The 27771-nt window shown below is 42.1% G+C and overlaps 1 protein-coding gene across 2 annotated transcripts in view; it reads right to left on the minus strand.

The window, feature by feature from the left end:
- The window catches only part of rock1 (Rho-associated, coiled-coil containing protein kinase 1), a 60576-nt gene extending 48221 nt beyond the window's left edge, over positions 1 to 12355 (minus strand). For both annotated transcript variants that reach the window (XM_083782017.1, XM_083782016.1), the window contains exon 1: positions 11453 to 12355. In XM_083782017.1, coding sequence (XP_083638143.1) covers positions 11453 to 11545 — 93 coding nt within the window. In that variant the 5' untranslated portion in view covers positions 11546 to 12355. The remainder of the gene's footprint in view (positions 1 to 11452) is intronic.
- Between the last annotated feature and the right edge of the window lie 15416 nt (positions 12356 to 27771).

Raw genomic sequence — 27771 nt, forward strand, 5'->3', positions numbered from 1 at the left:
CAAATCAAACAAAAAGACGCGGGAGTGTGTGTGTGTGTGTGTGTGTTTTGGGGGAGGGGGGGTACACATGGACGTAGTCTCCCAGAAGATAACCAAAACAAAGATGACAGACAAGACGACGACAACACACTACGTCACAGCATGTTTACAGGCAAACACTGCAAAAGGCTCAACATTTATCTGAAAAGCAGTTTATATCAAGGCCCATTATTATTCATTATAATGGTTTATTAAAAGGCCCACCATTTGATGATACCTGGTCTCGCAGAGCCAAAACTAAAGAATATTTTGTTATGGTAAACGTTCAAAATAACAATTCTTCTACATTCTCTAATTGTGTTTAACATAAGGATCGGTTTCTGCACCGACAGTTACGAATATATCTGATTCAATCTTTTGCATGTATTCAAAACATTCATTGTTCTTATTTGTATTTCTTCCCCCCTTGCTTTTCATTTTAAATGTCATCAACTACGTTTTTCATTTTTCTGACAATATATATTAGTCAAAATATCGGCAATCGGTCATCGGTGCTCTAGGACCGGTACATTTTGTAGCACACACGGTCATTATTCAAAATCAACACGTATCACAATACAATTATGGTATATGTTATGTGGCCTCTGTATCGCGATACGTATCGATGGTGAGGTTGTTGGCAATATCCAGCCTCAATTGTCGTGCAACCTTTATTCACCGACACAATGATTCTTGCTTGGCATGGTTGTTTGTTTGTTCTCTTTGGTGTTTCTGCCATACTTGTATGTCAACAGCGGAAAAATAGCCGATCTACAGGCTCTACAACGCGTCGCACTGCTATTTTCAGAGTGCAACCAAGTGTAAAATCAGGCATTACACCGCCATCAAGACCTGCCAAAACACATTTTAGTCATCGTTCACATTTTAGTCAACTGTACATTTAGTCGACTAAGATCTTATGATATTTACTCGACTAAAACTACATTAACACTAAAGCATTTCAGATGAGTAAAATATGACTAAAACTAAATCAAAATGGGGTGTCAAAATCAGTCTAGTACAGACCCAGATAAATCATGCCTCAGCTCCTTTATCCCATTTTGGGGCGGGAAGGGAACCCCGTTTGGTGCATCACGTTATGCTTTAGCTGTTGAAAAATAACAGATCTACAAGCTCATAGGGCGGCACCAACTCCACCAAGTGCCACGCTATTAACTTGTAGGTCTGCTATTTTCGTGAGAATGTGGTGCAAATCTTTGAATATATATTCTCTCAGAGACAACGTTTTTAACTCAAATCTTTGCTTCTGGGGGGACCCCCCCCCCCTGGAACAACATATTTTCAGACGTGTGTCAGCGGCCAAATACAATAATTCTAGAGGTCCTTGACATGAAAATGTTTGAGAACGACTGACACATAGAAACATGGGTTTTTCAGAAAACCGTCAGGATTCAGAAGACATTTGTAGAATCGTTCCCAGGTCTAAAGGGGTTATTATTGCTGCATAATATGGTGGTACAGGCCCAGATTAACCCTGCTTCAGCTACTTCAGCACGTACTACTAGGTGGTGGCGTGACTGGCCTAGGAGGGGCGCCGTGTTTCAATTCAAGCACTGGGACTTCTAACTACAAATCATATGTGGCAGTCTTGGGAACATTTCTAAGAAAAACAAACGGGAGCTAGCAGGGGCTTCTCTTCATTTCTGCTGATGCTGCTTTAGGGAAGATGGCATGCATGGCGACACATCTCCGGGATTACTGGGTAATAAGGATAAATATCGTTGCCGTCGGTTGGAAACCCCCTAACTCCATTTTTATTTTTTTAATAAATCAGTGCCATCAGTGCTAACCTTTGGTTTTTAGTTAAAAAAAAATACTGAACCAATGAAAAGTAGTAAAAAGCGCCTCGGACAAAAGCTCTCAAATCCATTGGACCCTCAAACTGTCTGCTAAAGCAGCTAACTCCACCACCACCTCTCCTCCTCCTCCTCCTCCTCCTCCTCCTCCTCCTCTCATGCAATTAATTGACAATATATAAATTCACAATACCAACTTTGGTGAGGCTGCAGGCAGTATTACATTGTCGTATACATTGTTAATATAAGGTTTTCTTCATTTCCTGAAAGATGAACGTTTCGGAGTTAGGTGGTTTCTTCCCGACAGCAGAGATATGACAAACGTTCTCATCGTGCTAATGGCAACTTCATAGCGATACAGAAGAAGTGGCCCAGCGGTTGGCAAGCATTTCTTTAAGCTTAAGGGGAGAGAACGACACACAGACACACAACTCTCTTTTTCCAGACATTTAACTTGGGGAGTTAAAATTTCCATGGGCAATCCAGCCACATCTTCCTGCACTCCGTGCCAGCAGAAGGCATGCAGACGACTGGGGCCCCGAGTCAAAATCTGTAGCCCTCACTTCCCCTTTCCGACACCTCTTCAAGACAATAATGCCTTCCACATCTGAACAAATCGTGCAGGCCAACATCCTCAGTTTACCCATCATGCAAAAGGGCAATTCAACAAGCGGCGCAGCCAGCCAGGCTTCGTTCCAAGTGTATATGCGCAACAGAACTGCGGAGTGGCTGATCTTCTCAAATTATTCTATTAAAAAAAACACATTTAGACCTTGGTTCATTCCTCATCCAAAATACGCAATATGCATACTAGGATATGAACTAGGCCTTGATATGATTTAGGAATCTAAAATCTAACAAAGACCATTTTCTGTTCTCTTTTCGGAAGGTATTCTTTACCAAAGCCCCCTTTACACATGCACACTCCTGCAGTGCATCATAATCTACTGAGAGGAAATCCCACTTACCTAGAAAGACTGCATAGCTAAAACAAACCCTACTAGATGCGCGGCGGTGACACTGAACCCAGGCACGGTAAAACAAGGGCATTCCATTTCCTTATGAGGCCCCAGTGAGAGAGACTCACTGTCATAAAGGCTTTCATGTCAAAATACAATCGAGTTATCCCTACAGAAGAGAGCGCTCATGTGATTCTACTGGCCGAGTATTGGATTCACAAGCACACACAAAAAAAAGACCATGATGCCTTGCCTCCGCCAGCACTTGTGACCTCAACCACAAATAAACCAACTTATTAAACATTGACCCCGGGATCTCAACTCGCTTTTCCACCAACTCCTACTAGCCAGGGGGGTGCAGATTCCTCTGTAAGTGGGACAATAGAACTAGGCTATTGTAAGTAAGAGATGGGAGGGTGTTGGGGGGGTTAGGGTTAGGGGGGGGGGGGGGGGGGGGCTGTGAAGTTCAAGGGCTAAATCAAAGGAGGAACCCCGTTTATGTTGACCAGGGTCCTCTATACTTGGTCAGCTCATTTATTCCACTCTACACAAAATGTATTTACTATTAGTGTATATTGCTCATATATGCGTTGCAACACGTAACCTTGTAGATCTGCTATTTTCGCTGAATGTTTGCCCCCAATATAGGACCACTAGGTTTCATCGTGGTTTAAGACTAGATCATTTTAGTCTGCATTCCTGCCAATGGTCGGTCAGTTGAGGGAAATGCAGATCTACAAATAGCTCTGCCCATTGTTGTTCCCTTAGCCGAATAGCTGAGGAGAGCAGTTTACAACTGGCAGCCGTGGGGCGTTCTAACAATAGGGGATGGACCCAGTGCCGAAAACCACAACAAAAAATGTGAATTTGTTTCCATCTTTAGGAAGTGAGATTTCATCATTTGCAGAATGGAAGTGATCATCTCAGCCATTGTTGTTGCCCTATAGGAAGTGATTAGCTTATTTTTTTTAAAGAGGCCAGCTGATTTCACTTGACCTAGACAAAGTCAAAGTCAAAGTCATACGATTTGTCACACACGTTACCGCAGTGAAATTTGTTCTCCGCATTTGACCCATCTCTTGGAGCAGTGAGCCGCAGCCAAGGAGCGGTGAGCTGCAGCCGTGCCGCGCTCGGGAATCATTTCATTAGTAGATTTGACTCCCCAATCCAACCCTTTGATGCTGATTGCTGAGTGTCAAGCATGGAGGCATTGGGTCACATTTTTATAGTCTTTGGTATGACCCGGCCGGGGATCGAACCGCCGACCTCCCAGTTTCAGGGCGGACACTCTAACCACAAGGCCACGGTCTGGTTTCCGGTTGTATGTTAGTTTACAAAACATACAGACAGTATACGGTGTAGAAGGCCCTAGAGATGTTATGCATGGCACTGTTATGGTCCAACAAATCCTATTTCATGATTACGTGTGGACACAGGAATTCATATGCATTTTTTTTTTCGCCGACAGGCTGTGTTATCAGTGCAGGCAACACCTTATAGGTGGGGTAGGCGTGTCCATTAAAGGCAAAGGTCACTAGAATGAGGGCAGGCATCCTGTATTAGAGAGCCCAAAAGCAGGGAACAGCATTTTGCACCACCCAAATGCCAATGGCATGCAGACTTGCACTTTAGATAGTAATCGATATAAAACATGGTCGCTAAAATATATTTTTTGACAACGGCCGTTGCTAGGCAACGCCTTGCTCAGAGCTCGCACACAGCCATTCACTTTGATTACTCGGGCCGACAAAACTTGCTATTATCTACGGCGACGGTGTGTGTGTGTGTAGGTTGGTCTGCAACAAGAGGGAATAAAAAGGGACTACCGTATTCTGACAAAAAAAGCTGAAATGTAAAACAAAAGAAATCACACCTGTGCGAACTGAGCGGTGCAACTATACGTACTGTACTACTTGTACAGTAATGCACTGTAGTAGTACTGTACCGTACTGGCACTGTTCCGTACCATACTGTGCTATCTGTACTGTACCGTACTATTCATACTGTACTATTCTTACTGTACCATACTGTGCTGTACCGTACTGTAGTGTACTATCCGTACTGTACTCTGTACAGTACTCTGTGCTGTACTAGCATTGCTGCTGCAGTGGTCAAAACACACACACACACACACAGTGGTACAACAGCCCTCTTGATGAACTTCTGGGCTCCCCAACAACAGCCTTTCTCTTCCTGCAAGGTAGCATGGTTATAATATAAACTTTATAGAACTATTGTTCTGGCCTACTGATGATGTCACCGTCTGGTAGGGCAGATGTCTGAACTGTCCCCAGCCCTCCTCCCAGTATAGGCAACAGGTACCCATAATCCATCTCGTTTTGTTTTAGTGAGAATAAGGTTCGAAATAAGTTTAGGGTCAGGCATAGTTTTACTTCGACTTTGTTGGTATTCCTTCAGTACTTTAAAACTCATTCTGTGCGGGAACCCCTTTTGGTGTTAGCATCATGTTATGCTTTAGCTATTGAAAAATAGCAGATCTACAAGCTCATAGCGCGCCACCGAGTGGCGCGCTACGAGCTTGTAGGTCTGCTATTTTTGAAAAATCGAAGAACGACTGAAAACTGTCAGGATGTAGAAGACATTTTCAGAATCTGATCTCAGGTCAGAATGGGTTAACTCGAGTACAAATTTGACAGAGCAACGTTCACTTCTGGTTGAGAAATATGTATGACATCTAGCATCAGGCCACCAACTACTCCAGCGCACCACCAGTGACGACGTCACAATCTCTTCATTTATACATACTGTACATACATACTGGACCTGGCATACAGATAGAGAACTACAACGAAAAGATACAACCAGAGAAATAGCAAAAGTAGCTATGAGATTACGCTAGTAAATCACAGAGACCAGTAGAATACTGAAACTTTCAGTTAACAGTCAATCATATCTCCACGGCTCCACAACAGAGCGCCGAAGTCCTGACGTAACTCGCTCATCCCGACGATTCCCCTGGTTCACGGAAGTAGTTTCTCTATGGAGAATAACATGGGGTGATCTTAATATCGTCTACTATAAGCGTTGTGGTCCAAAAATAAACAAGCTGTCTCGGCGTTATTGTCAGGGAGGTGTCTCTGTATCGTTTGCAACAGTCAGTCACTCATATATGATACAGTCTGCTTCTAGCGAAAATCTAACTAATTCAGCAGCAGTAACATTAGCGTTTTCTCTCAGTCAGTTGATTCTTCATATCCATGTGAGTGAAGCGGCCGGGATGACATGTTTATTTTTCAAACACAGTTCTTATATGAATCAATCTAAAACTCCTCCTATGGTGATTTCAATGCAACTAAACAAATACATGAACCTGGGGACTGACGCCCTCTACTGAAAGTGACGTCAGACTTCGGTGCTCTACTTCCCACTATTATTGCACCAACAAGTGCCTAAGACAGTGCATCCTTCATTACAGTATCTATACTTTGACTCAAATACTGGAGTTTAGTTCTTTGTCCAACACTGGTCTGCTCATTCACACTGCCACTCAGCTGACAAACGAAAGCTTCCTGCCACTCATTCTGCTTTAATCGACGTCCGGCTTATGCAGAAAGTTTTACGACAAATTAGAGATGCTCCGATCAATCGGCCACTGATCGGTGATCGGACGATGTTCACTCCAAATGACTCGATCGGTGATCGGAATTTACCCTTTCTGTAGCCTGACCTAAGCAGAGACATTTCTGGCCTAGATGGGAGGGTCGCGCCTCAGAAATGCGCGCACTTTGATTGGATCTCATCGATCTGTCCGTCACCCCCGGCCCCTCCTCTCCCCCCTAGTGCAGCGCTACGTCACATCATTTAGAGCGACGCCCACCCGGAAGGGTTGACTCCCACTTTTAGACTGGTTCAGCCCACGGCTTTTTCCAGGCTTTCATCTTTCGCGCAGACGAAATGAAAGCCTGGGTATCGAGGCTACCCTTTCTGTGATCTGCGATATACCCTATCTGGAGAAACCGTCTTATACCATTTCAGTGGTATAAAATGATCAGTATATATAGTATATCATTTTGCATCTTTGTGACAAGCCTAAACATTCTCCCCTTCCTCCCCACACACACACAAAAAATAATTTGACAAATAATAATTTAGGAAATATTTTTTTTTTTCCCTTACGCACAAGATCAGTATCGGCCGATCATGAGAAAAACTATCGGTGATCAGGTTCGGTACCAAAAAACCTGATCGGAGCGTCCCTACAACAAACGCATGGCTTTATATATCACTGGCAATAAAAAAGGCAGGCGTCCCAACAACCAACAACCGGGCCAGATGTTATTGCTGCAGGCTGTTCTGGCCCGCCAGATGCCCATTGCCAACTACTGGCCTAAAATTATTTTTAAACATCATGTAAACAATCATGATGGGCCTGGGCCATGGCTCAGTGGTCCAGGCACCTTGGCTGGTGATCCAGTCTGGCAGTGTGCCGCGGGTTCGACTCCCGATCCCGATGGCCTTTACTGCATGTCTTCCCCCTATTTCCTGTCAGCCTACTGTCTGTCTCTCCATAAAATAAAGGTGAAAGCCACAAAAAAAACATAAAAACAAAACAAACAAAAAAACAATCACGATGGTCATATCACAGCTTGCCATTCTCATGTGATGTTAAATTATACATCATCTCTATTTATGTATTGTTTTATATGCGAAGGCTGCCAACAGAGCTATATCTCGGCGATAGGTTTTCACACCCGCTGGGTCAAAATCTTTATATCAAAACCAGCGTTCTTAAGTTCCCAGCATGGGGATGGATGCGCGCGCACACCATTATGAATCCATTCATTGTAGTTTCTTTGCTGCTTGTTTTCTCAGAAAAAAATGTGTTGTACAATCCGTCCGACGTTCAGATGTAAATAGTGATTTTTGATCGCATCGCGCCCGACATATTACCATTTCTGGCGAAAGCTAAGCCCCATCGGCTCCTGCTAAAACCAGTTGCACCTCCTTCTGTGAATGTCTGAGGCTGTGTGACCCGGATGAGAACTGAAACATTCTATTTGGCACTGTGCGGCATCACTGAATGAACACTAGGTGGCGATAAGAGTGTTAATTCCTTGAATCATTATTCACGCCCCCACCCCCACCCATTGTCCAGTGTTCAAATTTAAATTGAATTTCGCCCCATAAGCACCGGCATCCAAAAAAGCTTAAATTGTCCAACAAAGGCCGGGAAAACCAACAATAAATGTTAATAGGCTATGCTGATACTCGATTACATCACATCACTGCACTGCATTGATGCAGAATCATCCACATTTCCACACCTCTAATTGACATGAAGCAATGATACGATTAGCAACAATTATTGCATCCAATTCACTCAACGCTGACTAATGCCAGGTGACAACTTCAAGAAATGTCACACCCATTAACATTCCTTCCACGACTCCAGTGTATTCCCAGGGTAAAACACTACTTTTGTGTGGGGGGAAAGTGAAGTTTCACTTGTATGCTGTAAACTTTAAAAAATGCATTACATTTTGAATATCATAATCCTAGTCCTGGAGAAGGCCTAGTCTATCAATATTAAAGTGATTCGTTTTTCTGACACATTAAGCCAAAAAGCTGGCTCCAAAAGTTGTATAACCATTTAGGATTACTCCACCATTGCACATATTCAAAGTCATTCTGGATAAGAAAAATGCCTAATTCCCCCCATCAATCACGGTCTGAACCAATCTACTACACTAACTACAGCCTTAAAAGCCCAGTTATTTCCTGCGATTAGTATTATTACAGATTTAAAAAGTTCAAATAAGAGATGAAAGAGATCAAAACGTAGTGGGGGCTAATGCACCCCAACTAAGTGTCAAAGGAGGAACAACAAAGGCTGTGCCAGGAAGCCCTCATATATTTCAAATAAGACCAAAGCCCACACCCAACAAGTTCCAACATATCATCTCAGTCACTCCACATCACCAACTGGTGGTGAATTAGCTCTACCGTAAAAAGAACCAAGCATACAGTAACTATTCCATTACAATTTTTTTCATTACTTGATCGATACCATATCTAAATGTAAAGCCAACCATTTTAAATCCCCCCTTTCAATGCCATGGTTTATAATTTAAAAGCAGTCGTTATATGCAAGCTATTGGGAGGCATGCAGAAAAAAACAAACAAACATACACACACACACACACACACACAGAACAATATGCGGCCCTTTTAATGTCAGCGAGCTCTCCCATCACAATGCCAGGAATTCTGCCTGTTCAGAATGGCCCTCAGAGAAGCCTGCCTGGAGCACAGTGATGGTGGGCAGCACAACACCAGATAAGGCCCCTCTCTTCTCTCCGGCAGAAATTATTTAGGGGGAGTAGATAAGGGATGACAGGGCTAGAAGAACACAGCAGCTTGATAGGCCACCCTTGAGCAGAGTGGGAAGGTGCAGGCCAAAATGTCAACATCATGCAACAGCAGGCCTGGCTTCTCTGAAGAGGGGGGGGGGGGATGCATTTACCACAACACCAGTCCTACTACACTGCAATAGCAACCGCCAGAGTAAGGCACAGAAACATGGGCACTAAAAGGCTTGCATTGTGCATTTTGAGGGAACCTATTACTCATGGCCAAACATGTCGGAGGCAGCTTTATGAGTTAAATGTCCCGATTCAAGGCCTTTCAGAAACATGAGTCTTCGGTCCACATAATTTTGGTTTATGGGTAGAGAAACGAAGCCCACACCCAAGCTACCTCAGAGCTGCCTGCCTGCTCTCAACTCTCTCTCTCTCTCCAGACGCGCAGAATGGCTTAGAGACACACAGGGGACTCCAGGCCAGTCAAAGACAAGAGGTTATTTGATTAGCATGGAATTTTATTAAGCTGTGGGTGGAGTTGCATGGTGGTGGAGAGTGCCTCAGCAAAAGGCCTCCATTCATTGATCAGAGAGATTGCAGAGGGGGAGAGAGAGAGAGGAACAACACCCTTGTGTGTGTGTGTGTGTGTGTGTGTGTGTGTGTGTGTGTGTGTGTGTGTGTGTGTGTGTGTGTGTGAGTGTGTAGCTGGTGCCGACAGAACAGTCCCCACAGCTTTTAGCCATTAAAATGCAGAGCGTGTGCACTTTTAGGTGAGTTTAATTGCCTTTCTCTAGAGTGGGACTGGAAGGTTAGAGAGGCAAGGTAACTTCTCTTGTCAACAGCAGCAGACTGCATTTACAGCAGCCTACACTGACAGAAATACTCCTGAGGTGGGTGTGGCAAAAGGAAAAGCCTCCTCCCCAAAACACTGCTTTTATGCTCCCTTTGTAAGAGTAAAACTAAAACAAAAAGGTAACAAATTGAACCATAGCAAGGGTCTATTTGGTTACATTTAGTACACTCTCACTTACAAATGGATGAATAATTAACACGGGATGATCACTATCTTGACACCTGATTTCATAACGACGACACTACTCTTTAGACTTATACAGCCTACACAAACTATTACTGGTCCTTCCATGATAGTTCAAATACCAATGCTGAGTGGGCTCCAACTAGAGTAAATTCCAAAACTGCCAAAGACAATCTCAGGAAATCCTGGCCAGAATCTTCCATCAAATCACAATAGTGTTGCATGTGGCTTTTTGGCTTGATCTCTCAGTACAGAGAAGAGAACGCCATGAGTCACATCTGGCTGCTGAAGCCAAAATGCCTGCGAAAATACTTGTCGCCGCTACCTCTTCCGAGCTACGCCGATCATCAACAAATCCTAGCTCACAAAAAGGAGCATCCCCTCGCATGCACAGCACAGTGTGCCAGTGACGTTGATTATGTCACGCAATATAAAAACTGGAGGTGTTGCTCTGGGGTTTAGCACACGTGTGGCAACAGCAGTCTTCTTTCCACAGACAAAAGAGTCACTTTTCATGAGTTGTCACACAGGCAGCAGACACAGGAAGCAGCCAGGACAGGCTCCGGTGAACAGGCAACAGGTGTACTGATGCAGCTGGAGGTTTGCAGGTTAGAACAGGCTTGCGGGCGGTGGTACACGGCCACTATAGGCACACAGTCTATCACTTCTAACGAAATCACTACCAGACTACCAAAAAGCTAGGCAAAACAGCCCACCCACAAGTCTAAAACCTTACGTTCCACTTACTTGGCCATTGAATGGGGGGGCTCACACGCGCAAAAATCTATGCGATGTCTGAAGTTTGGCTGCCCAAATCACTCCCTAGCCTAGTTGATCAGATGATGTCTGTCAAACGCTGCCGTCATCTCAACTGGTGGTAACCGCCTCTTCAATTCAAGTCCTTCTATCTGACAATACAGTAGTATCACGACCTATGGAGGCTGTGGTATCCATTCTAGTGGAGAATAAACATCAACCTTACATTTTGCAATTACAAACTCATGATTTGGGCTGCAAGTAAGCATGGATGGGAGGGGAAAGAGGAAACAGAAGAGGCTCAACTGCTGATAACTTCACGTTTCAGTTTTAACAAACCCTTTTAGATGTAAAAGTACATAGAAACGACTCTCAGGCGCCACACTTAACACCTTTCGCTAGAGAAACTTCTCCGTGGCAATGAAACACAACTTGACCGTCACCTCTCGCCCAGGCGCTGTGTTTTTCTACTCCAAGGAATAGCCTGACCCCGAATGGCTGATTGGCTAGCTACTTAGCCAGGCAGCTAGCAGGCTAGAAACTTACCAAAAGGCAATCCGTGTTTACTTCCGACTTGGGGTCCTTCAACATGGCATCGATTTTCTCAAATCGAGCCTCCAAACTTTCTCCAGCTGACATTTTTGTTCCGTTCAGTTCCACTGTTGTTCTTGCGGGTTAAAAACCAGAGCAGCGGACGAGTCCAGAAGGCTAGCTAGCTTAGCAGTCGGTGGTAGCTAGCTAGCCAAATAGTCCCCTCTCTTTCTTCGTGTGAACTCTTTAACCAAACTTCAAAGAAAAGACGTGTTTGTTCTCTTGTCCTGACAAACCGCGGAACGTTTACAGTTGCGTTTAACACACAAAAGCCACATTTTCAAAGAAAAGCTTGCGTTTCCCCAGTCAGTCGAAAGTGGCAGGCAGACAACTTCAGCAGCAGGAGATAAATGCGGCAACAGATTAGTGGAGCCTCCACAGGATGCCGCCGCTCCGCAGTCTCAGAGAAGAGGCTTTCAAAAAATGTTGCTGCATTCAAACGCAAAGGTAACGAAAAGTTGGAGTTAGAGAGAGCGCCTCGGCTAGCGACGCTCGATCCGCGGCGAGGTTAGTCCAGGCCCGTGTCCATATCTGTGCCAGGCCCTTTGCTAAAAAAAAAAAAAGACAAACGAGTCTGACAGCTGCAAAGTAGAAGTGGCGAGAAAGGAAGAAAAAAAAACTTCTTCCAAATTTCGATCAGTTTTAAAACACGGCTCTCGTTAAAACATTCAATGGCAGCCCTTCCGCTGCACGCCTCACATTGTCACCTTCGGTCTGTTATGACAGGCCCGGGTGGTGCTTTTCAGATTCTAAACACATAAACTAGCTTTTGAGCTATGTTATTTTTCGAAAGAAAAAAAAAAAAAAAAGAAAACAGACGATGCCCGATTTTCTCCCACAGCCTGACCAACATGTCCGCCTTCCTGTTCAAACACCCCGGAGAAGCTACTTCGAAACGTCACGCACTGCGCATGCGCCCCGAGGCGCATTCAAGGAGTTTGAGTGAGTGAGAGTTGCGCCTCAGACGACGCTCACTCACAAACTCCTTGAATGCGCAACCTCGCTGCGCAATCCAATGTTACACACAGACAGGTCTAGTAATGGCTTTACTGTTACATTGTTGTTACACTGTTGTTACACTGTTATTACACTGTTATTACACTGTTGCTACACTGTTATTAATAGTTACACTGTTGTTACACTGTTATTTACTATGAAAACCTGCATCTTCCGTCCGTCCGTCACCGACCCATGCCTTCATATATTGTCATGCCTCGTGATATCATGTCTCCATATATGGTCAGGCCTCGTGACATCACGTGATATAGATCTCCGGTGCCCCGTGACACGTCACGCCACCATATATGGCCATCTCCATATATGAAGATCACGACACTGACCTCATCTAACCCTGGATAACCATACATGGAGAAGATTGCACATCACCTAGATCTGCATATATGATGCAACTCTACATCTGACCTCAAACCCTTAGATCTCCATATATGGAGCTGACCTGTTCTGACATTTCATTGTGTTGATCCCTCCCCACCCGTCCTTCCTGTTCTGACATTCCATATGTTGATCTGATTCTGACCTCATGTCTGTAAGGAATCCAAACAAAAATCAGTTTTACTTTGAGCCTTGAACCTTAAATCAAAACCTGTAAAGTCAAGACACACGCTCCATATACAGTAAGGCCAGTAGACCTACAGAATTCATTCCATATGTTGATCTGACCCCCCCATGCCAAAGCGTCAGTGCTTGCCCAGCCTGCCTGCCGTCACCCAGGCGGATGCGTGCATGTGACCTCGTCACTTCTCGCCCTCAGGGCGTCTTACTGGTAGTTACACTGCTGTTACGCTGTTGTTACACTGATGGATTACATACTGCCACTGACATCTCCTTTCGAACCGCAAAAGAACAAGGCAGGCCCACCGCCGTCTTGAGTGACAGGCTGACAGCCAGCCATGCAGCACTGTTAACACAAGCGATCCGTTTTTAACATAATAGAGTTGTTCAGGCATTACTTCGTATTTTAACGTGAGTTCCTCGTATGAATGGAAACGCCAAAGTGATTTCTTGATTTCCACATATGGAAGCATTGGAAGTTCAATTCAATTCAATTCAATTAAAATGTATTAAAGTGTCAAATCACAACAAGTTGTCTCAAGTTGTCTTACAGCCAACAAAGATCCACCCAGAGCAAGCAATATTGCGACAATGGTAACGAAAAACTTCCCTTTAGGAAGAAACGTCAGGCAGAACCCGACTCTAGGGTGGGCGGCCATCTGCCTCGACCATGTCGGGGGGGGTATAGGGGGAATAGGAAGTAAGAAGAAGAAGTTGTTAGGTTGTCAGTTGTAACTTGTAACGCTCTATTAAAGCCAGGCAGGCAGATCGCACAACCATTACACAAGCTTCCGTTTTTAATGTGTATTACCTTAATAGTTATATTATAGTTCGTATTTTGGAAATACTTCAATATTTGGAAATATTTCAATATTTCGAATGAATTCACAAGGTAAGGTCCGTCATATGTTATAGATAGATAGAAAGCAGGTGGCACTGACATCTCTTCAATGGATTTCATGTTGTATGTTGTTACCAAAGTAAAGGTAGTGGGTCGCACACAGCACCAAGACTTCAAGACAGTTCAAATAGTTTATTTCATATTTTGAACAATTACGGAAAAAAAAACGTTTCAGCTATCCAGCCTTCATCAATGTTGTTATAGCCGTTGGGTGGTTGTTTACCACACACTGACATCTCTTATCTCTAATGGATTCCATGTTGTATGTTGTTACCACACACTGACATCTCTAATGCAAAGGATTGCATGTTACACTATACTGTAAATAATTACATGTTAATAACATCTCTACTGTAAAGAATTGCAACAGCTCTATACTGTAAGTAATTACATGTTAATAACAGCTCTGTAAAGGATTACATGTTAATAACGGCTCTACTGTAAAGAATTACATGTTAATAACATCTCTACTGTAATGGTGCGTTCACACAGGCAGACGCAAATATACAGTCTACCATTCGTTGTCAATGGAAGCCAGTGACATGATTGACGACGCAAAGATAGCTGCTCCAAATGATGTATACTCATAAAAGATCACATGTTACCAGTGGTGGAAAGTATAATGAAAAGTAAATAAAGTACATTTATTTAAATAGGCCTACGTAAGTACAGTTTTGTGTACTTTACTTGAGTATTTCCAATTTTCAATACTTTTACTTGAACTACTCCACTACATCTCAGAGGCAAATGGTTTTCCACTACAATTATTTGAAAACTATAGTTACTAGGTTTCTACTTTGTAGATTTGGATTATTATTACAAAACATACAACCACTTCAGTTCACTTCCTACATTTCGGCCATTTGAAAATAGCCGATCTACAAGCTCACAATGCGTCGGACTATTTTCAAAAGATTTTGTACACATTTTGATCTTGTGAAATGGGACATTCTGCAATATGAGTACTTTTACTTTTAGTACTTTAAGTACATTTTGATGCTGATACTTTTGTACTTTTACTTGAGTACATTTTTAATACGGGACTTGTAACTACATTGCAGTATTGATACTTTTACTTAAGTAAAACATTTGAGTACTTTTCCCACCACTGCATGTTACTATAGCAGCTATTACATTACTGCATGGCTATGTAAAGGATCACATGCTGCACACATGTTGCACACTGACTGACAACTATACTGTAATCATGGATTCAATGTTTCATGTTGCTGCCACTGACAGCTTTACTGTAATGGAAAGGACAACTTTAGTTTTTTTCAACCAAGGTTCATGTTTTTGGTTGTTATTAAAGAATCACCAAGAATCACCATTCAAGATGCCTGATGAAGGTCTCTGACGACCGAAACGTTGCTCAATAAATCTAAACTCAAGTGAAGACAGTGTGTGGGATTCTTTTTTCTCTATATTAAAGAAAGTAAAAAAATAGTTTTAATTGACTCCACCATGCCAAAGGCGTCCGTTTGTGTCCGTCCGTCCGTTACCAGCTAATCTCCGTTAACCCGGTAGATGCCAAATTTTGCATACAAACTCCTTAGATGCCAACGACGAACCTCTGCCCTTAGAGTATATATGCCTCTGCCCCACATTTTCCAGAACGGCCTGTTATAGCACCACCAAAAGGTGGATTTTTGCAAAACACATTTTTGGAACAAAATGCCTCAAATCATCCAATTGCCATGAAAGGTGTGAAGAAATGGCACCCTATTCACATTGGCCTATTATAGCGCCCCCACGGGGCACTTTCTCTAGTTTGTTTTCATTGCTGCTTTCTTTTGTTTGAGCATTTTTGACAGAGGGGCGGGCATTCGAACAATTGGCTAAATATGTCTTATTTTTTTAAAGCGATTTCATTATTGTTATTTTCTAATTTCTATAGTCCCACTGGACCCCAGGAAATTACATCTGGCCACAAAAGATCACAGGATCTATTGAATGTGAAGGGGGATGTTGTGTGTCATGGCTCAATATGTCAGTTTGTCATCCCCCCTTCAAATTTAATAGATCCCATGATCTTCATGGCCAGATGTGATTTCAGATGAGTAGCACTATAGTAAATTATAATAAAGTAATCAGCGTACAATTTTGTAAAAAATACATATTTAGGAACTTGTTCGAATGCCCCCCCCCTGTCTAAAATAGCTAAAATTGTTAAAACAAAAGAAAGCAGCAAATGAGAAACATTGGGCGGCAGTGGCTCAGGGGTAGAGTGACCGAATGGTGAACCGCAAGGTTCCCAGTTCAAACCCAGACTCCCCCATGCAGAGTTAGTGTCAAAGTGTCCTTGAGCAATTCTCTGAACCCCTAATTGCTCCCGATATGCATGGTTTCCTAGAGAATGTGTGTGTGTGTGTGTGTGTGTGTGTGTGTGTGTGTGTGTGTGTGTGTGTGAATGGGTGAATGTATAATGCACAATCTCTCTAAAGCGCCTTGGATAAAGACGATATATAAATGCACCATTTACCATATCTTTTACTTTCTCTAATAACAACCTAAAACATTAACCTTGTTTGGAAAACAAAAACAAAGTTGTCCTTTAACATTACAGCTGTATACCTGTAATTAAATGGTGTTATGTTATTGTTATGTTATGAAGTTAATTGAGGTTTGTTGATTATATAATATACATGAGCACTGTTTGGAAATATCCCATGATACAGGTCTTCGGTTTCAAATCAAATTAGTGCAACGGCAAGTATTAAGTTACAAGCAAGGTAAGTAAAACACTAAAACAGCATTGACCACTTATAACCACACTATAATGGATTATACCGTTATTCAATGCAATATTAGGCAATATAAATATTATAATAGGCTATTAGGCTACAACTATGCAAATTATAATAACATTATAAAATAAAAACATTATGATACTTGACCTTTATAAATCATAAGAAAATGCGTATAATCTGTGTGCGTGCGTGCGTGTGTGTAGAGCGTCGCAGTCCCTCCCCCTTTCAGAACAACGAGTGGCCCAGGAAATGAATCGCAATGCATTTGTCCGATAGGCATTTCGTGCTTTATTTATTTAAAGACCTTTTAAACGTCGTACGAAGCCAACTCTTGTCGTGACAAATCAGGACCAAACAAATAATTACAAAGAAGAAAAACAACAAAAAAATGCAAGTTTGACATGCATTCGGTTACGGACCCCCATTTAATGACATTTCTATTTCTGGGATCCCAATTAGAGTTGGGTTCCATTTGTACACTCTCGAGTCTCTGAGTTACAGACCCATAAGGGTCCATTTGGTTCCTATAACTATCATTTAGCTGGGGAGCCCTTGAACTCCCTCAACGACCCTGGGGGTCCACCATAGAGTATTAAAGGGGGGGGGGGGGGGGTCCACGGACCCCACTTTGAGAACCACTGAATAATAGCACCTGTCCACTGATTAATATCACCTGTCTATCCACGCGTTGAAGAGGAAATATCATAATTATAATTAATAATTATTATGAATGATAATTATTAATTATAATTATGATATGTCTTGTTTTATTTTATGTAGCCTAGCTATTTATTTAAATTATATAGCCTATCTAAAAGGATTAGCTAACATTTTAAATAAACAGCTGTCCGTGAGCCTCTGGATTACTATAAGCCTATCAACATTGGAATTTAAATAGGCTTAATAAACTTGAGCTATTATGTCAAATCAAATAAGTGATAAGTGTCAAATAATCCACAAATGTCAAATGCATAATGTTGAATGTCCATTGATTGGTTTTGTTGCTTTTTATTTTAACCATGTATGCTGAACGTATTAACGCAACAGTCGCTTCATTTCCAGCGATTCTGCATTTCTACCAACAGAGGGAGATGTTCTCAAGCTTTTGAAACTACAAACTCATGTCATGCGTAGGCTATGTATGTGCAACGTTATTATAAACTGACAACAAAACAATGACTTTTATGCAAACTTTATTATTTTATTTTTATTAAAGTAAATAAAGTTTGCATGAGTTACTTTACATCCACACTATCTTGCCAAAGGCTATAGGCCAGTGACATATCAAAATGACATTTTTGATATTATGTCACTGGCCTAGCCTTTGGCAAGATTGTGTGGATCATGTACGGCGGTAACTTGAACTCCAATGCACGTTCTGTTCTGAACATTGTATTTCTTGTACTGGTGTGGAATTTATAACATGATGCTCCATCCGTCGGTCGTACTCGTACCAGTGTACCACGGTGTCGCGCGGCGCCGAAAACAGCCGATCTACAAGCTCACACGACGCGGTTCTACGTCCACGTCTCCACGACGGCCCGTGAGTTATTAGGTCGGGGCTATTATGTTTTCGGCGCGCGACACCGTCGTACGTACGGTACGCGAGTTTTTTGGCTGCCTCTCTCTCTCTCTCTCTCTCTCTCTCTCTCTGAACGCAGGCGGTTCGCAACCAAATGGTACATACAGTAATTGACTGACGTCATCACTCGGTGGCTCCCTCGGCCAACAGTGTCAAAGCCTTTCGGAGCGGCATTGGGCAAGAAGAAGAAGCAACAACAAACAGAACAGAACAGAGAGAGAGAGAGAGGGGTATACTATTAACTCAGTGTCGATGGACGTGGCGGGGTGGCGCTGTTCAATTCGGATAAAAAAAAGAAGAAAGGTAAGCATAGGGTTGCCACCTTTGAGATCTTGAAATAAGGGACACTCTTTACGCCTGCACGGCCGTGTGCGGCAAGGCCGGCAATAAGTTGAAGTAATAAGTTGAAGCAATAAGTTGAAGCAATACGTTGAAGCAATACGTTGAAGCAATAAGTTGAAGTTTCCCTTCAACTTATTGTTTATGGTATTCTATCCACAACTTTTGAAGTAGAAATTTGTTTTCCAAATGAGCATAACAACATGAAGAGTTCTGATTGTGAATCCGAGTGGTTCTTTAAATGGGCACAATATTTAATTATATTGATTTATATTTATATTTAGACTTTAAAAACTCAACATTATTAAACAATCAACTATAGTCTACTGAAATAGCAGGCTAACGTATCCCCACATCAGCAGCCAAGATGTGGGCTATTGGGCAGGTATTATAAATACTGACATGACATCTTGTAAAAACACGGATAAATAAGATGATAAATAATATAAGGTCCCATACCGAATCGATCTCAGGAGATGTTTGGGTCATGAAGAACTGAAAATGAACTGAACATGAAGAACACTAAAAGATTAAATTACCTACCTATAGGTTCCATCCTGGAGGCAAATCTTTCCGGTGATACAATGGCCACCAATGTAATCAAACAAATCAACCAAAGTAAGAACAAGATTCCTATACAGGATCTCCTCACTGGTCAACAAAAACACCTTGAAGACCCTAACAGGAGCCCCCGTACATGTTTTTTTCTGGACGGTACCACAGCACCTCTAAGGCCCTTAAAACAAGGCTCCAGACTTCCCAAAACAAACTGGTCAGGCTACTACTTGGCCTCACTCCCCGAACCCACCTCACCCCTGCCCACTTTGACAGGCTGGAATGGCTGGAACTGTGACACTACTGTAATGTTTGGTTCTTCTGTGATCTTATACAGTAAGTAATGTTAGTCCCCATGCGGCACAGAAAACATACACCAATATAGTTTAGGCCAGTGGTTCCCAAACGCTTTCATGTCAAGTACCCCCAAATTGACACTAATTAGTCCGCGGACCCCCACTAGAAAATATATGCCAGCGACCCCCATAAGAGAAGACTTTTACGCAGTGATTCTCAACCCATTTAATTTCAAGTACCAGTTTGACATGCATTAGTATACGGACCCCCAATTAATGGCATTTCTATCACTGGGACCCCCAATTCATATTGTAAAATCAATGTTAATTTAACTCTGATGTTCCATTTGGTTCCATTTGTACACTCTCAGAGTTACAGACCCATAAGGGTCCATTTGGTTCCAAACTATAATTTAGCTGGGGACCCCCTGGAACTCCCTCAAGGACCCCTGGGGGTCCCCGGACCTCACTTTGGGAACCACTGGTTTAGGCTACTTTAGTTAGTGTGTGCCTCCCGCTAGAACACTTGTGCTGACTTTAATATTTCCTGTGTTTTGTTTTGTTCATTATTGTTAAAGTCAGTGTTGACGCGCAGGGTCTATTTAGGAAAATAAGGAACAAACTGCGTTCCTTATTGGTTCAATAAGGGACGCATCATTTAATTCTCAAATAAGGGACGATTCTGTATTTTAAGGGACGGGTGGCAACCCTAGGTAAGCATGCCGTGGCGATATTTATGTTCAACGACTACTTCGTACACACTTTTCACACAACAAGTGTCTCAGCGTGACTGCACTGGGCTGGAAGAAGCGGCGTTGATGAATGAAATACATACAGTAGGTATAGGCTACTGTTATGTTGTTGAGTTGACCAGTCCGTTCTGCGTTGATGCAGTGCTCCCTTCTTCTTGTCAGCGATGCTACCAAGTTAGCTGCTGTAAAAGACTATAAATGTGCAGTTTGCAAATTTATTGCAAATGGCCCAGAACATGATTTATAACATAGCCTTCACAACATAGATTTATTTTTCAAGTACTAGACAACTCGGTTATTCATGAGTGAGACTGTCCGTATAACCAAAGAATCAGACTGTTTTTTTCTCTTCGTATTTTAATGTCGCTCGTCTCCTTATGGGCAATATATTATTTGACCAATTTATTAGGCAAGCTATAGCGTTCTCCCAAAAGTCTGTCTCAGCTAAATCTTATTTATGTCGATGGAATTCATATTATTATGGTAACAAATAAACCCTTTGGCCAGGTCATAGACTAGGGATATGTTCCAGTAGGGCACCTTAAAACAGTAGTCCATATCAGTACAGCGTTGTATATCGATTAATCAATCAGTATATATTTGGAATTGAAGATATTAGAATTGTTTGTCTACTAAATCAGAATGAATGCCATATGCTTGCCAAACAAACCCTTAATCTGTCCATGTAAGTTAAGTTCATATTAATTGCATACGTCGGGTATAGCGTATACATTTGTTAAACAAAGTAGACATAGAAAGTGAAAACCAAATTCACAGATTGTATTTATCTTTTAATTAATGCATGGCCTGGGGGGGGGGGGGGGGGGAGGTGCTGATGGTCTTGGTGTTTCAGCAGCAGCCATGCCAGCCAGAGTCAAGATAATATCAGATAAGAGCGACTAGATAGAAGAGGCAGTGACAGTGTGTGGTCTGTCAGTCAATGTAATTATGCTAACCAAACCAGTCTATCTTGACCAGATTCTAATCTGTCCCCCCATGTTTCATCATGTCCTAAGCAAGGTTGCATTCCTATGTCTCAAGACCACTCTCTCCTGCTTTGGAGCAAAGGACGATATTTATGATTAACCTGAAAGGCCTGAATATAAGTTAGTATTTGCAGGCTCGTGCTGCCTATCGGAGCCCAGCAATCCATCTTGACCAGATACACATGTACGCTCTACTACTAGCCTATCTCCCATTCCAGCAACACTGGACTTCATAAAGCTCATCAATGTCATTTTTAGGTGGTTACTAGATTAGGTTTTTACAGACTAGTGCAAGTGAATGAACAGAGTAGAGAAACCATTTTTGATGGTGCTGATTGAGTTGTCAATGTCATGTATCAGTTCTATACCCAAGTTAAGTAACTTTAACATAGGCCTAGTATATAATATGTCGTGTGTAGAGAGAGAGAGAGAGAGAGAGAGAGAGATGTTTGCTGGCCGTGTGGATTGTGAACTTTGTTGGGTGGCCTGTCTGTCTCAGCCCTGAGCACACACACACGCTATCAGAGAGGGCAAGGGCTGGAGGGTTCAGGGGTTTCTGAACGCTGACCATCTGGCCTTGGAGGGGGTGGGGGTGGGGGGGGGGGGGTGCTTCCTCACTAGCTGTCTTTGTTCCTTGAGAACAATTGGGAGTTAATCTAGGGAGGAGATAAATGCAGCCCCTGTGACACAACTGTTGCACTATAGGACAGGTTTCTCTCTCTCTCTCTCTCTCTCTCTCTCTCTCTCTCTCTCTCTCTCTCTCTCTCTAGCCTTGAAGGAGACATCACTTTCCATGAGCGTTTGCATAATTCTTTACATTTTCCAGTTAGGTGACAGGCTTTCAACTGTTGAATGGGCTCTTCTTGAATTTACAACCATGCTGGTTTTGGTGAAAAAGCGAGACATACTGTATGTGGTTGTGTGGTGGTGGTGGTGACAGCGGTGTGACCAGAATGTGTCCATCTATTCTATATCATCCCCTTGTTTTTCTTGTCAATTATTTAAATTATACTTTTGGCATGAATAGTTAGTAACAATGAATGAGTCTACTCCAAATTATGTTTATTTTGAGAGACATAGTTTCAGTCTCATATTTTTAATAAAAATACTCAGGCCTATACTTTACTATACTTTTAATATAGGCTTACAAACAGTAAGCATTAATCTTTGGTCTTGCACAGATACCTTTCTCCTCTCTTTTTTCTCCCTTTCTTTTTACCATGTAGCCTGGTTCATTTTTCAAGGATCTACTGCATACGATTTTTAAGCCTTTGTTACCATGGTAACATTATGGTGATTTACTTTACACACTGTCATCTTGCCATGTGTACTATTTATGCCCTATTCTTTTGCTATTCCAGTCACAAAGCTCTTCTTCCCTCAAGTCATGTATTCTATTGTCTATTTAATAGCATTGAAACCTGCAGGATTTGAGGATCACACCTTCTCTACTTATTATTTTCTGTTATGACAAACCAATGTGTGGTGTGGGTCACTCAGATGTGGGGTCAGTGTCATAACAAAAAGCACTAGGCTGGTGATTGATTACCAATACAGTCAGGAATGCAGAGGTGTCAGGTTCCTCTGTGGTCTTTGCAGCAGCAGAAACATATCAGTTTGAGTATTGATCTACTACGAAGACTCATCCACAAGAACCACCCTTACAGTTAATTTACATTTACTTGCACGTCGTCATCCGATTTTCTTCCTGGATCACGAAAACAGTCAAAACACTTAAGGGACTAGCCAATCAGATGGTATTTTGCTTTTCTTCAATGTTTTTTCTTTTGTTTTTCTGAGGTGACAAGCTTACAATGTGCAACACGTTGCGGCAATAGTTCCAGCTAGAGAAATCGGCTTTGTCAGTGTGATAGAATTCTGAACACAAATGGGTATCAAAACAACCATGAAGCTGCTAAGATGGCTCCTGGATTCTTCCATTGACGCTAAATGCCTAAATTGTAAATGGTATTGATTACTTTGTTAGAAAAATGCAAAGAGCACAGGGTACAGTTCAGCACTTGGTCCTAAAGGATAGCACCGAAGAAAAAGGTCCTATACATTCATTCACAAGCAAACAATGACAACAACAAATAAGACATCTCAAAATCATGAATGAACCCCACGTTTTCCATGGGTTGCTCTATTATTATTTGAAAAAGAATAATTAAGCTGTAATAAGCTTTGACCATTTTAGACAAAATAAACATGGCAGCACAACTGAGCAGGATAGGTTTACACTTTACAGAGAGAAATGTGTAGTCAAATATCTCTATCTATCTATCTATCTATCTATCTATCTATCTATCTATCTATCTATCTATCTATCTATCTATCTATCTATCTATCTATCTATCTATCTATCTATCTATCTATCTATCTATCTATCTATCTATCTATCTATCTATCTATCTATCTATCTATCTATCTATCTATCTATCTATCTATCTATTCAAAGTGTTCAGTTTAGTATCCAAAGCTTTCATACAATTAGCCTCTTTACTTTAGCCTAATATCATCAAGCATCAGTGTTGTGGATTGTCTCACTGTTATTGTGCCAAGACCATAGACAAGACAAGCGTCTCTCTTTTAACCTTTTAAACTTTTAACCTGTGCTTTTTTATTGGGGGTGAAGAATGCCAGGAACCCAGATCTGCACTGTCAGCTCTGTGTACAAAGAAAGAAAGGGGCTAAGAAAATATTGACACTGATAGTCTAATACAGATGTGCCAAATATCAGAATTAGAAGTAGCACGCACGCACACACACACACACACACACACACACACACACACACACACACACACACACACACACACACACACACAATACTACAATTGTTTACGTTCATACGTGGGCCCATGGGCCAAAATGTCAATATCGTGTTATTCTGTTAATATTTAGTTTTGGACTAAAGAGGCAAGCCATGGGAAGTTATTTTAATAGTACATAACATGAACATAATCTAAATATTACATTTTTTATGTCCATTTTCCTTTAGTACTACAAATATAGCGCAACATTTGTTGGAACGTCCACAATAGCATTCATAATGTTGTGCTCCCCTAATAGACCTTTTTATTGACCAAGTACATAAAATGCAGCATGAAAGTGAAGTGTGTGTGTGTGTGTGTGGGGGGGGGGGGGGGGGGGGGGTTGAAGTAGATTGAGGTTGAAACATGTGGGAGTGATGAGTGGTGAAGCAAGACAGCTGGACATGGACAGCACTGATGATCCTCATGCTTACCAATGCACTTATTCACTTATTCAGTGGATGCACTTTAAAATCCTCTCCCGAACGCAGTGGTGGAAAGATTGCTCACAGTTTTTTTTTACTTAACGTAAAAGTATCAATACGGCAATATAGAAATACTATGTTACAAGTAAAAAGAGCTTGAAGATCGGCTATTTTCAATAGGGCTGAAGTGGTTAATGTATGTTTTGTAAGTAACTAAATAAATGTAGTGGAGTAAAAGTACAATATTTGCCTCTGAGATGTAGTGGAATAGAAGTAAAAGTATTGGAAATGAAAATACTCAAGTAAAGTAAAAATACTCAAATACAGCAAAATTGTACTTAAGTACCTAACAACAACAACAACATGCATGTAGTAGTTAGGTACTCATGCCCAGTGCACTTGACCAAGGAACTGGCATTACAACTGGAATTGGAAATGGAATTGGAAACTGAAAATGTTATTGTCTTTTTTTTGTGTCCAATGTATTTGGATTTAGTTCGTGAACTATAACTAAATGCATTTGAAATAAAATATAAAGGTTACTTTTTGGGATTCCAATTTAAAAATGTCCAAAAAATAATTCCAGGATTTCAATTCAAATATGGCCAAAATAGCTGATCTACAAGCTGAAAATGCGTTGCAGTGCGACGCGTTTTCAGCTTGTAGATCTTGTAAATTGTAAAATAATCAAGTTACAGAGCTCAGGATCCATATGGGACCGACGGTGGCACCAATGTAGATCTCTTTACATGGCCGGCCTGTGATGTCCGCCATGTATGACGTTAGTTATATATACGTAACGTATCTTAACATAACTCCACATTTCCAGCCTGATTAGAGCCCCGCTACTGAATCCCATTCTAAAATGAAATGCTTATTTTAAAGTATAAAATGTGACGGGAAGTGGCTGTGGCTGTGGGAGTGGGTATACCCCTGTTTGTGTACGTGTTGTTTTGTATTTTATTCTTTTTGTACATCTGTGTGAAAGATCTATACTTGGAAACAAGATGATTCATCGCATGGGGTTTATCTCCCCCCCACCTTTTTTAAGTTACAATTCATTCTCTTGCACATCCATTTCCATGAGGATCGGGTAAACAAGGTTCTATTGTCCTTTACTTTTCTAAACAAAAAAAAAGAAAGACAGCGGAGAGCCCATGAGGGGAAAAACTGTATGTCCTGTATAAGGAGTATGCCAGGGTTGCACAATTGGATCATTAAAGCCCAATCTCACAAAGGCCTTCGCTCCTCCCCCAGCTGAAAGCAGAAGTCAAAGGTCTGTGACCTCTTCCATTTATGTGCATTGATCCCCTCGGCTGGAGGTGGGGCTTTCTCGCCCCAAAACCCCTCTCCCATCAGATGTTATATCTTAGTTTCACCTGCACCCGGGTGAGGAGCGAACGCGCATTTCTTTTGCATGCTCTTATATTTAACGTCAATTTGTGGTCATTTAGCAAATTGTTAACAAAATGACCTTACATGCACTGTTCATCATAGTAGAGACTGGATTTTATTTCTTCTTTTCTTTTTTTTTCAAAATCCAACGTAACAATCAATCACGTTCTTCCGGAGGACGCGTGTCCTGACTCCTCATCCCTTTCACCAAGCTCAGTAACTGATATTCTGTGCACTCAAATAATGCCACTTAATACATAGCATTAAGCTACTTTGGACGGGAACCCCTTTTGGTGTTAGCATTATGTTGTGCTTTAGCTATTGAAAAATAGCAGATCTACAAGCTCATAGCGCGCCACCGAGTGGCGCGCTACGAGCTTGTAGGTCTGCTGTAGACGACTGACATACGACTGACATAGAAACATAGCTTTTTCAGAAAACTGTCGGGATGTAGAAGACATTTTTTGAATCTGATCTCAGGTCAGAATGGAAAACTGTCAGGATGTAGAAGACATTTCTAGAATCTGATCTCAGGTCAGAATGGGTTAAGCTACTTTGGAATGCTGGATGATGTTATCTGAAGATACCGGCGTTGCAGAGCATTGGTCCGTCTACTCTGTGGTCACTACTAGACAACTTGCCCCCTCAAACATCTGACCATGAAGTTGTGTCGGGTCGGGTGTTGAGACGGTCTCTTTCACGCCCAGGTGTTTATGACCTGCTGCCGGGGGAGTGAAGGGGAAGGGGGGGGAAAGGCTCTCTGTGTGGACTTTAAATTCCTGCCAGATATATAATCCCGTTCTTGGACGTCATCGTGTCGTGATTGACGATTTGAGGAAAATGTACAACGAAAGATCAGAGAACATACCTACCTAGTACGTACGTAGTGTACAGCCAAAAAGGCTGGCCGTCCAGCGTGATCATCCTGCTCTGTTTTATTGTGAGGGAAGCTCTCGTGTGTGCGTCTGTGCGTGCGTGCGTGCGTGCGTGCGTGCGTGCGTGCGTGCGTGTGTGTGTGTGTGTGTGTGTGCGTGCGTGCGTGCACGTGGTTCTAGTTCTATCTTTGTGTAAACCAAAAGGCTTCATTTTTCCTATTGTGCATTCTGTACCTCTGTTACACTGATATTGGAGCCCCTACCCATTGGCATGTCTTTGTTCGTGGCCAGCTTTTACTTTACTTTATTTGTTTATTTTGACAGGACAAAGCAAAATTTGTGAACATTACAAATAAATAAATGCAACATATAAATACACCGGGATTAGCAAAGATGCTAAATTTCATTCACAGTCCCCCCACACAGAACATAAAAACGAAACAGGCATGCAGTGAAGCACATGACCGGTACATTACGAGACAAGGCATAAAAACATTTAAAAAAACGGGCTTTGTCAGAGTACCTGTTGTACCAGTCTGTCTGTGTGTGTATTTTGTGCTCATCATGAATGGAGATGTCTGTGTCCCTTTTATGCCCATATATGGAGATTCCTGATGTCGTCAGTATAGTATATAATATATACTATATATGACCATAATGAGCTGACTGCCTGATGCCTTGACGGCAGATTGAGGTCAGACAACACACTCCAGTCCATATTGGGAACTCCTTATATGGTTATGGCTGATGTGTCATGGATGGTAAATGGTGCATTTATATAGCGCCTTTCTTTATCCAAGGCGCTTTACACAGATTTGTGCATTACATTCACACGTTCACACACATGGCGGAGGAAACCATGCAAGGCACCAAACCTGCACATCAGGAGTGGTTCAGAGTCTTGCACAAGGAAGGACACTTCGACACTCACTCTGGGGGAGCCCATGGGATTGAACTGGGAACCTTGCCGTTCCCAACCGGACACTCTACCCCACTGCCACTGCCCCCACATTTTTATAAACACAAAGGCAAT

The sequence above is a fragment of the Protomyctophum parallelum genome (assembly GCF_964188405.1).
Source record: "Protomyctophum parallelum genome assembly, chromosome: 14".
NCBI classification, from domain to species: domain Eukaryota; kingdom Metazoa; phylum Chordata; class Actinopteri; order Myctophiformes; family Myctophidae; genus Protomyctophum; species Protomyctophum parallelum.